Source organism: Pempheris klunzingeri, chromosome 6 (assembly GCF_042242105.1).
Source record: "Pempheris klunzingeri isolate RE-2024b chromosome 6, fPemKlu1.hap1, whole genome shotgun sequence".
Lineage (NCBI taxonomy): Eukaryota > Metazoa > Chordata > Actinopteri > Acropomatiformes > Pempheridae > Pempheris > Pempheris klunzingeri.
This window is the reverse complement of record NC_092017.1, coordinates 13,282,947-13,294,324: the sequence shown is the minus strand read 5'-3', so window position 1 is coordinate 13,294,324 and position 11,378 is coordinate 13,282,947. Positions and strand designations below refer to the sequence as shown.

General features: G+C 43.0%; 2 protein-coding genes across 2 annotated transcripts; one reads left to right on the top strand and one right to left on the bottom strand.

The window, feature by feature from the left end:
* Window positions 1–421: 421 nt before the first annotated feature.
* Window positions 422–2,090, bottom strand: fh (fumarate hydratase). The gene has a single exon (XM_070832287.1). It carries the CDS (start codon window positions 2,037–2,039, stop codon window positions 540–542), a length of 1,500 nt encoding a protein of 499 aa, XP_070688388.1. The 5' UTR covers window positions 2,040–2,090; the 3' UTR covers window positions 422–539.
* A 1,401-nt stretch (window positions 2,091–3,491) lies between these two features.
* Window positions 3,492–11,169, top strand: hdgfl2 (HDGF like 2). The gene is made up of 16 exons (XM_070832009.1): window positions 3,492–3,689; window positions 4,198–4,274; window positions 4,889–5,030; window positions 5,636–5,815; window positions 6,641–6,760; window positions 6,885–6,953; window positions 7,053–7,233; window positions 7,377–7,461; window positions 7,579–7,876; window positions 8,038–8,171; window positions 8,277–8,344; window positions 8,538–8,608; window positions 8,699–8,800; window positions 9,314–9,470; window positions 9,582–9,696; window positions 10,003–11,169. Exons 1-16 carry the CDS (start codon window positions 3,618–3,620, stop codon window positions 10,100–10,102), a joined length of 1,971 nt encoding a protein of 656 aa, XP_070688110.1. The 5' UTR covers window positions 3,492–3,617; the 3' UTR covers window positions 10,103–11,169.
* The last annotated feature ends 209 nt before the right edge of the window (window positions 11,170–11,378 follow it).

The window sequence follows — 11,378 nt, the reverse complement described above, 5'->3', positions numbered from 1 at the left end:
GAAAAAGTCAGAAACCAGAAAATTCTTGCTTTTTAATGAATTGCATATTTAATGTAAATATATCATACTGTAAACCAGAACAGACAAGTCACATATGTAGTGCATGTTGGCGCATTTGGGATGGCACAGTGTGAACACATGAACTATTGTAAAGGTACCAACTAATAGTCAAATCAGCACTTAAGACTTTAAATACCAAAAAACCAACAAGCTGGTACACACACACACACAGAGAAAAAGTTGAATTGACAGTAAAATATACTTGGTTGTGTGACAGATCTGAGTGGGGTAGCATCCTCACATACGCAAGTCTGTAAAGTGTGGCTTTACTGTTTGACCACCACTAATATAGAAGTGTTCAACAGTAAGTTTTACCAGTATGCAAAACAGTGAGAATAAGAAGCTGCATCAAACAACAGCAGAGGATTCTCAAAACGTTTATTAAGAGACGAGAGATGTTCAGGATTCAGAGAATGTTTAGTTCGTACAGTTCACAGGGTATTTTTCTGTGTTTTGTAGTGCTTCGTGTCTTGCAGAGTTCACTTTGGCCCCAGCATGTCACTTGGCTTCACCCACTGGTCAAACTGCTCCTCGGTCAGGTAGCCCAGCTCCACAGCCACGGCCTTCAGCGTAGAGCCTTTCTTGTGAGCGGTCTTGGCGATGGTGGCTGCTTTGTCATAACCAATGTGTGGGTTGAGCGCAGTGACCAGCATGAGGGACTCGTTCATGAGCTTGTTGATCCTCTCAGTGTTGGCCTGGATGCCCACCACGCAGTTGTTGGTGAAGGACACTGATGCGTCTCCGAGCAGCCGGGCTGAGTTCAGCACATTCTTGATCATCATGGGTTTGAAGACGTTGAGCTCGAAGTGTCCGTTGCTGCCTCCGATGGTGACCGCGACGTGGTTCCCCATTACCTGGGCTGCGACCATGGTCATGGCCTCACACTGGGTGGGGTTGACCTTTCCTGGCATGATGCTGCTTCCCGGTTCGTTCTCTGGTAAGATGAGCTCTCCCAGGCCGGAGCGGGGTCCTGACCCCAAGAAGCGAACGTCGTTGGCGATCTTCATCATGCTGACAGCCACTGTGTTCAGCGCTCCGCTCAGCTCCACCAGGGCGTCGTGGGCTGCCAGAGCTTCAAACTTGTTGGGAGCTGTCACAAACGGCAGGCCTGTGAGGGAGGCGACAGTGGAGGCTACTTTCTCAGCGAAGCCGATGCGGGTGTTGAGTCCTGTCCCCACTGCTGTGCCTCCTGCTGCCAGCTCATACACCCTGGGCATGGCGGCCTTCACTCTCTCAATGCTGTACTTCACCTGCTGGACGTAACCGCCGAACTCCTGCCCGAGGGAGAGAGGCACAGCGTCCTGAGTGTGTGTGCGTCCAATCTTGATGATATCTTTGAACTCTTCTGCCTTGGCAGCCAGGGCGTCGTGCAGCGTCTGCAGGCCGGGCAGCAGGACGTGGTGCACCTCTGTGGCAGCAGCAATGTGCATGGCGGTGGGGAAGGTGTCATTGGAGCTCTGGCTCTTGTTGACATGGTCATTGGGGTGGACGGGATCTTTGGAGCCGAGCTGTCCTCCCATGATCTCAATAGCTCTGTTGCTGATCACCTCATTGACGTTCATGTTGCTCTGAGTCCCAGATCCAGTCTGCCACACCACCAGAGGGAAATGATCATCCAGTTTACCTGCTGATACCTCATCTGCAGCCTGGACGATTGCGTCTGCTATCTTTGGGTTGAGGCCGTACTCCTTGTTCACCTCAGCAGCTGCTCTCTTCAGGACCCCAAAGGCCTTGATCACTTGGATTGGCATTCTCTCACTTGGACCCCCAATCTTGAAGTTCATGGTGGATCTGACAGTCTGGGCACCGTAGTACTTGTCAGCTGGGACCTTGAGCTCACCAAATGTGTCCCGCTCGAGCCTGTACTCTGAACTGGCCATTCTGGACGTGCAGATGAAGAGTTTGGAGTTGACGCCGAGTCTCTGCAAAGTCAGGGGGTTGCAGTTAAACTGCTGGACGCGTCGAAAAGAGCGAAACATGGCTTCTGATTAGAGGTGAATCCGGGGGGAGGTCAGCGCTGCCTTCCACACTGTAATCTGTTATTGGGTGCATAGGAAACTGATCGCGAGTCAGCCAATGACGAGGCAGCACAGGCGGGACTTCCGCTGTGGTTGTCATATCCAGTGGAGACGACCAGGCTGCTGCATCCGGATCAGTGAAGCTTTTCACGACGTCGCACGATTGTATTTCCTGTATGACAAAGAAGGATGTTTTACTTTGTAGAATAAAAGTCAGAAACTTTACGTAATTTGGTATTTTAGCTCAATTTAAAGAAACATTAATTGATGATATTTCTGACAAATATGGATTTTGTATTATTAGCACAGAAACCTTTATGGGCATCTATAATGCCTTGAAATTTTGTTTTTAGCTTTTACATGTATGCAGCTCTGTCTATTTCCGTTTTCTTAAAAAAATTTCATGTTTTTATACAATTTAGGACAAACCTAATACAGATGAAAAAGAAAATAATAAAAGTAAGTCGGAAACACGTGAAAGCATAATGAATTTCCTGTATAGTGCACTGTGCGTATGTGATGTGAGTATTAACGCGGGAACATATGGAATTTGATACAAACCTGTACATACATGGTGACTTTGTCCATTTCATGCACTATTTGGCAACTGAGATGCAATTTATCCTGTTCAGATTGAACTTTATTTGTATGGAAGTTTGATTTGGATGTCTTTGTCATGCCAGAGAAAGAGAGGCATAATGTGACATGAGTGATTATGCTGATTGTTTTGCACACAAAACAAATTGACATTATGGATAGACTTAATGATTAATCTCAATGCAGTGATAAGGATGCCAAGCCAAGTAGGTAGGTAGATAAAGTAAAACCAACAATGGATAAACAATGAAACTGGAAGAGTTTGAGAATAGAAACCAAAAAATTAGGACTATCCTCTAATTCTAATATGTATTGAATGCACACTTTGCAATGAGTCTTTATAGTGTGTTTATTTGCTGAGACATGAATCCAAAAGATCTGCACATAGCCAACTGCTTCACTTATTCTGGAAAGCTATTGAGGATCTGCATTGTGTGACTTGATAGGAAATGACCATGTTGTTCTTTGCCTTGGGTCTTTTCAGTGGGATCCTCTTGTGTCTGATGTATGAATTAATGGACATGATTGTAGCTATTTTTTAAATCTCCTACCAGGGTGGTCATATTCAAAATATATATAGCCTTCTTTCATTTGTACATTTATAGTGATATTGTATGGTGTGGCCGTAGAGGTTGTTTTATAGCACTATCAGTTAATTTGCCAGGACGATTTTCATTTTATTACACTGTCCTGGGATGATTTAGAAGGTCTTTTAATTTGAAATCTGGTATGAACATGTCACCGGAAGTGCCCTGCGTTTTGAAGCTATCTTCACGCGGCTGTCTCTTCTCGCGGTAACGTCAGTACGCTGTTAGCTTGCTAGCTAACCCCATCGTTTCCAGGTTTCGTGTCGACCTGAAAAAAAAAGCAAACGGAGAGAGACACGGGAAGGCTACGCAGCTGAATACTTTTTAAATCAAGGCTGCACAGAGGAGCGGGACGATGCCGCACAACTTCCAGCCCGGAGACCTGGTCTTCGCTAAAATGAAGGGGTACCCCCACTGGCCAGCCAGGGTAAGCAAGTAACGTTAGCAGCAGCCGGAGGGGCGGAGGGGATGAGCTGCTCTGCATGGGACGCTGGAGAAGCTTCTCTGTGTATCCTCGGCACTGTCTAACATGGATACCCATCACACATACACAGACATAACTTCATTTTTTGTTGGGCTGACAGGCCCACGGGCCCTCGGTTAGTGTACGAGCAGAGCAGTGTGCACGATATGCTGTTGGCCTAACGTTTATATACATGGAGAGCAACAGCCTCGAGGCTAACGTCTATATGTATATGTGTATTAAATGCCATTTCGGATAACTCCATCTGTTTCTATCTGGATAAGAAGCCCCCCTGTCAGTATAAGAACTGTTTATTGTGTAGCACACATCCACACACTTTCAATCAGTTATGGGGACATTTTCAGTGCTTTGTTTTCCTGCATCAGTGCACGGTGCCATCATGTTTGAGTCCCTTGTGTGAAATCTTTTCTCTGCTGCCTGGTTTGTTCTTGAAAGTCTGGTTTGTTTACAGATCGAAGATGTGGCTGATGGGGCAGTGAAACCCCCTCCTAATAAAATCCCAATTTTCTTCTTCGGGACACATGAAACGTGAGTACAGTACAGTGCTGTGGAGAAAGTTCTGGTGTGTCACTGATGTGCACTGACCTCTTCAAAACTTAGATAGCTGCAGATGCATTTTGCTCTCTTAACCATTTGAAAGGAGGGTATGTGATGATAAAATTGGCTGCAAGTCATTGCTTGTTGTGGAGTTTGCTCTTTTGTTATGTGTGGTTGAATTGACCATGCCACTTTTAAATGTAGGCACTTGACTCATCTGTTTATCAGGTGATATCCTCTTTTGAAAGCAATGGTGCGTGCCAAAAACTCAAATCACTACGTTTCTCTCACTCCATTACTTGTCAATCTCCTTCCTTTAGTTTTACTCTCCTCTAAAGGTTCACTATTGACCGCTGACTGATGCCACTTTGAGCGTGCAGTATGTTTTTGAGGGATGTGTTGATATGTCTGATCTGGCATCAGACACCATCTGTTTGACAAGATGGCACCTGTAGTATATTAATCTAACACTAGATGGCACAGTCTGCTGTCCTGAGCTCTTAACTTAGTGTAAAGCATCACTAATGTCAGTGCAAACAACATGATGTTTAATGATGGCACTGGGGTTTCATTGTTCACATTTTTCTTGTGTGTTTGTTTCACAGAGCATTCCTTGCAGCGAAGGACCTTTTTGCTTATGAAAAGTACAGTGAACGCTATGGGAAGCCCAACAAAAGGAAGGGATTCAATGAAGGTTTATGGGAGATCCAGAACAATCCACATGCCTCCTACAGTGCCCCACCTGTAGTAAGTTACCCTGATATCAGAAATCCTAAATCTTGAAGCGTCCATGAATCAACGTTATCTCATACTCCAAAATATCCTATAAATGTAGACTTAGAAGTTAACTTTAACTCATGGTGACAAAGCTGAAGGGTTTTCCTAATCATTTCTGCTCATTTGTTGCTCATAATGATATTAGTAGTAAGGTTTATGTTCATTGTTCTAAAACTCACATGTAGATCTCGCGAGATGGTAACTTTTGAGTCACTTAAAAATGTTTGGTTTTTGAAGGGTGTTGTGCAAATTAACTTGTCTTGTCTTGCCTTTTGATTGAAATGCTGCAGTTCAGACAAGGGCGACCTGGTGCCCAGCAGTTTAAGGTGTGATGCTGTTTATAACATATACTGTTCAGTCCTGACTTGGGAACTTTGTTGCATCTCTGTCCCCATGTTTCATTTCACTGTCTAGACGAGCTGTCAAGGAAAGGAAAAATGTCATAAAGTACTGCTTAAAAATGCAGCAGTTCCAACCGAGAGACTGGATTTAGAGGTTTTATGACAGGCTTTGTAGACTGCACTGCCTATAAGTGAGAAATTTATATTAATCCTCTTGTCACGGCTTGTCTGCAGCCAGCCAGCTCGTCTGACAGCGAGGGCAACAATGCGGGAGGAGGAAGCGACGAGGATGAGGAAGACGACGAAGCCAAGGTGCCTCAGAAAGCAGACTCTGGAAGTGAGGTTGACTCAGATTCAGGGAGTGAGGACCAAGGAAGGGGGCCAGGAGTGAAGCGAAAGCCACCACCATCTAAGGTAATGGACATTTTATTTCACTGTCAGTGGAAATAAGTCATGGGTTAAACTAAACCGCCTATTCAGTGCTTTGTCTAGTCACCTAATAAATCGTTAACTCTTTAGATCACACTGTAACTGTATAATGTCACAATATACAACCAAGAGCCATCAGCAGCACCAAAGTTACCACAACAAATTATCAGTGCTTTGATATTACTGAGAATATGCCTGTTTATATATGAATGACGCCGCCAACAGGTGTCAGAAGTGGCAGAAACACCACTAACTAGAAGAGTGCCCGGAGAGGGTAGACCTGACAATGTCAGTAGTCCACTCCTCTCTGAGTGATATGTGTGGATATATTTCCCAAACGGTTAGAGTTATGTAAAAGTGTTATGTTGCTTGTTTGTGTTGAACCACACCATTCACTTTGCCATGGACACTGGTGTTACAGTTTGGTCAACATTGCTTGTTTGTCAGCCGAATCAGAATCAGCTCCAAAATTTCCTGGGTCCCTCCGTGGCCCATGCTACAGCCTCCCACCAAGTTTGATGAAAATTGTAGTTTTTCCGTGATCCAAACAAACAAACGGAACCAAAGACACAACCTCTTTGGTGGAGTTGATTACAGGTAGCTTCCTTCTTCATATCAGTAGCCGTATCAGAGCAATGACAAAAGCACTAATGAGCCACGATTAATGGAACTCATCTGCATGGTTTGAGTGCAAGCTTGACAGATCAGATTGTTTGACAGAAACAACTGACTGCGTAAAAAATGTAAAAGCTGCAATCACAGAGTCGATGGAGTAAAAGTTTTCTATTTTTGTGCTTGTTGTTATTCTAGCGGCCTCCCCCTCCAAAAAAGGCTCGAGGTTCATCCAGTGACCGAGATGTGGAGAGCGGATCCCCCTCTGAATCAGAACCCACACCTTCAGAGTCTGACTCTGGGAAAAACAGTGACCAGGTAATTATACACACACACACACACACACACACACACACACACACACACACACACATATATATACATAACATGGTTTGACTATATGAAGTCAACTGTGAATGTTACACATTTGTTTTTCCAACAGGATTTTACTCCAGAGAAGAAATCTGGAGGACGAGGTGGAAAGAAAGTAGGAGGTAGAGGGAAGAAAAAGGTGAACCATCAGCCCCCCTCACACATTATAAGAACCTTTTTTTTTCTTACAGTAACTCCTTCATTCACTCCAAATCCCCCTTTATCTTTGACGTTGCAGAAGGCTTCGTCTGACTCAGACTCAGACTCTGGATCAGGGTCGGAGAAGAAAGTAGTGGACAGCGAGTCAGAGGACGAGAAGCCTCGACCAGCTCTGTCTGGCTCTGAATCTCAGTCTGGTTCAAAGTCTGAATCAGACTCAGATCCACCTCCCCGGAAGGGCCCACAGGCACGCAAGAAAGGTGTGTGTTTAGCCTTGTTTAAGATTGGATCAATTTCAGTGTAACTAAAAGTCTAGAAATGAATGTTGTTTGATATTAAAGGAACGATTTTATGCCCTTCTTATGTAAATGTGCTCAGTGCTTATTTTTTTTACAACCCATAGAGAAACCTGCACCAAAGCCTCGAGCACGGAAACCCAAACCCACCCCGGCAAAACGTGCCCCTTCATCATCCTCCGACAGCGACAGGTCGGGCTGCCCTAGGGATATATTTCTTGTTGGTTCACCATGAATTCAAAACAGTAATGTGAATTGTGAGGTACGTTTTGTAAAAGGCGACGTAAAGGTTGCTGTGTTTTCTCTCAGTGACAGTGAGCCTGACACCATCAGTGAATGGAAGAAACGAGACGAGGAACGCAGACGAGAGCTGGAGGAGCGCCGGAAAAGGGAGGAGGCGGAGGAGCTCCGCAGGCTACGTGAGAGAGAGAAGGAGGAAGACGAGAAAAAGAAAAAGGACAAAGAAAAGGGTAAAAAAGGGAGCGACAGTGACAGCAGCAGTAGCTCAGATGAAGCTGTAGATGATCACCCATTGAAGAAGTCCAAGAAACCCCCTCCACCCCCGATCCCTGCGCCCTCAGACTCTGATTCTCCACCACCCACTGAGGTAGAGTCGCTCACTAAATTAAGAACAAACCCCAAAAAACATGTTGGTCATCTAAACTGCAAATCATCTGTCACATTTTGCTTTATACAAACTAATGGGAATTCAGGTGACCTTATGTGCTATTGACACATATAATGTCTTGTGCTTTTCCCATCAAAAAGGTAAAGAAATCATCCAAAAAGCCCGACAACCAGAAGAAGGCAAGAATAAAGAAAGAGAAGGAGAGAAAAGAACGAAAGGAGAAGGAGCTAAAAGAGAAGAAAGCCAGGCGGTCAGAAGAGAAGTCCAGAGCGAGGTGAGCGCACAATGGGGAACAGACTACCGTATGCAAACTTCATTAGGAGAACTTCATTAAAATTTGATGTGCACAGATCACAGAGTTGCCTCTCTCTCTCTACAGGTCTAAGCCCGAAAAACCCAAACGCAAACCAGAGAAGGTGCCAGAGAAGAAAGTGGAAAAGAAAAAGGGTCGGTGTCGAGTACAGTCGCATTTGGTTTCACAAGCACCGTTTTACCAGTCACTGTGGCTAATGAGCTATGCCTGGTGGAAACTTATTTGCATGGAAAGTTTAATGTAAAGATCAATAATGATTATTGTTTCTGTTGGAGGGAAAGTTGTAATTCAGAGCAGCATGTTGAGTGTCGTTGTGTTCGTATGCAGAGCCATCGCCAGAAGAAAGGCTACAGAAGCTCCACACAGACATAAAGTTTGCACTCAAAGTGGACAACCCAGTGAGTGACATCTATGATTTTGGTTGAATATAATTTTCCTTCTGGCTGCCAGCATGAAAACTGAATCTTGATGCGTTTGTGTGTTCTTAGGACATAGAGCGGTGTCTACAAGCCCTGGAAGAACTTGAGGCTGTGCCTGTTACCAGCCAGATCCTCCATAAGAACGCTGAAGTCATTGCCACACTGAAAAAGGTGCATCTATTGTTTGACTGCTTTTAATCATTTATGTTTGTGAACCCATCCTGCATTGAGACATGATAACCCACAAAGTTAAAATAATGGCAAAAATATACTTGACATGGTGTCCTATTTGACACTGTACCTTTACTAATAATGTATACTGCTTTATTCAGAATATAACCATTTTATTTTTTATAAATTACACTTGGGAAAAGTGGAGTAAAAAAGTAAAAATCTCATCACTCATATGATTAAAAACACCAGGACACTGTGATTTACCATGTCTACGGTATTTCATTTTAATAATTCCACATAAAATTATAGCGACTTTACTTGTTTAATTTTATTGATTAGTTGCATTTTATTTTATACACTCAAATGTGCATTTACACAGCGTCAAATATGGTAAATTGATCTTTGTTGTTCTGTTCAAAGTGCTTCTCCAAAAAGGTGTTGAAAATTGGAGAAGAGGTTGTCTTATAATTGTGTTTGTTTGTTTGTTTGTCTTTCTTACGGACAATATAGATTCGGCGGTATAAAGCCAGCACTGCAGTCATGGAAAAAGCTAGCGATGTCTACAACAAGCTAAAACTTCGCTTTGTGGGCAAGCCAGAGGTGGCAGCTAAACCTAAATCAGAGGACAAACAACCAGAAGATGATGAGAAGGAGACGCAAAACACAAGTAAAAGCTAATCTGGGTTCTTCGTTACCTACCTCTAGTTTTTGTTTTTTATGGATTTTTTCTCTTACGTTAATCTAAATCTAAAATTAATCTACTTTTTTTTTTTTTTAGATTCCACTCCAGTGAACGGGGAATCAGAACAGAAAAAGGATGATATGGAGGTAGAAGAAACACAAAAATCACCTGCACATGAGGAGAATAATGATGCTTCTTCAAGTCCAAACAGGTGAACATACCATGTGAAGGAATATACAGTACTTACTTTACTTGCAATTGGCTCGGACAACTGACAGGATGTGAATGCAGATCTTGTTTCATGGAAAATAAAAAAGAAATAGGAATCTTCTGGAAAAAATGTCGTCATTTAGTTTTAAGCAGAACCGATGTACATCTTGATGTAGCACTTGTGTATAAGTGGGACCCATTCGCTAAATATAGCAAAGCCTATGTGAGCATCCTTCCTATTTAATACGCAAGTAATTTTAATTTAAGCACAGAAGTGCCTGTGACTGATAATGTACTTTGTCTTTAGACGGAGCCCAGACAGCCCCGCTGAACAACTGACTCACACGTATGAAGAGGCAGACAACTCCATCTCTGCAGAGATGGAACCACCTGCTATAGAAAGCTGAAAGACCCTTAACCACCACTGCAGTGGACCAAGTGCTAAAGATGGTGGCCTCTTTGTTTGACGTCATACAGTGCTCCTGGCCCAACAACACTGAAACATGCACCCAGCGTTTCCTACAGTATCTGTTACGTCATATTAGATGTTTTTGGACATTTTGTACTATATTGATATCAAACCGGAAGGTCCCATTGCTCAAATCGTTTGGTCCATTATTTATCACAGTAAAAAGGAAAGCTTATTAGTGTGATAGTTCGTGGCGCTGCGCGAAACCCCTTTTGTTTCTGAAATGTACTTTTCCTTTTCTACAACACTCAGCCCGTCCTGGACCCCCACCCAGCACCCCATGCTCCTGGCTACTTTGTTCTTTCTACCACATGAACTCTTACTTTTGTCTTTCATGCTGTATGTATATTGAATGATTACATTTTTAGCACTTCTAACCGGAATTTAGTCTTGGCTAGGACGAGATGAAACTGATTCTTGTGGGGGAATTGGGTGGAAATGGAGCCATGCCGTTTTTTCGCTTTGAAGATTTTGTGCAGCCCTTGCATCTGTCGGCTTCATCTTCATCTTCATTTTTTTTTAAATTATAAAGCCTAGAAAACATCACAAAGGCCTCTTGTCTGAGTGTATGACACTGTGAGAGTGGTTAAGTACTATTTGTGAGTCTTTTATGTTGTGTATTTTTTTAATTATCTGGTCTTGATCCAGTTAATCCAGTCTGAAATGTAAAGCCATTAAGTGAGTCACTTAAAACTGTTTTCCAACTGAGGTCCACCTACTTTTTTATAGCCTTGTTTGCAAATATTTGCATCTACAGTTTTGTCTAAAATTATAATTGCTGTGGAGTTGAACACCTTGCACTCTCGTCTCCCCATAGTGTCTGCTTTCAAGTAACTCGCATAATAAATGGTATATCTGTACAGATTTAAAACTGCCCTTAAAAGCTATTGAGATCTCATGTAGCTGCAGCCTATTTTGCCATTTTTCTGTCATATGCATACAACAGGTGTTTTTAGTGCTATGTAAATTGGTAAAGCATTTCTATCACTAAGTTGAGACTTGAATAAAAATCTCAGCATGATTTTGCTTCCATCATTTCTTGCTATGTGTGAAACATGTTCTTAAATGAGCAGCTGTGCTTGTGTAATAACTGGTTTACCAACAACTGCATTACCATATAGTTCGTTATTAATGGCTTTCTGGTACAAAATTGATGGTTAACCTTTCTTGTATGAAACATAGCCCACTGCTCTTACACAATCCACTTAGCCTGC

Excerpts from the sequence above, each read along its gene's own strand:
- fh (XM_070832287.1), bottom strand. The coding sequence starts at position 2,039 with ATGTTTCGCTCTTTTCGACGCGTCCAGCAGTTTAACTGCAACCCCCTG.
- hdgfl2 (XM_070832009.1), top strand. The coding sequence starts at position 3,618 with ATGCCGCACAACTTCCAGCCCGGAGACCTGGTCTTCGCTAAAATGAAG. Across the intron at positions 7,234-7,376 it reads CCCACAGGCACGCAAGAAAG|AGAAACCTGCACCAAAGCCT; the intron begins GTGTGTGTTTAG and ends TACAACCCATAG. Across the intron at positions 8,609-8,698 it reads CACTCAAAGTGGACAACCCA|GACATAGAGCGGTGTCTACA; the intron begins GTGAGTGACATC and ends GTGTGTTCTTAG.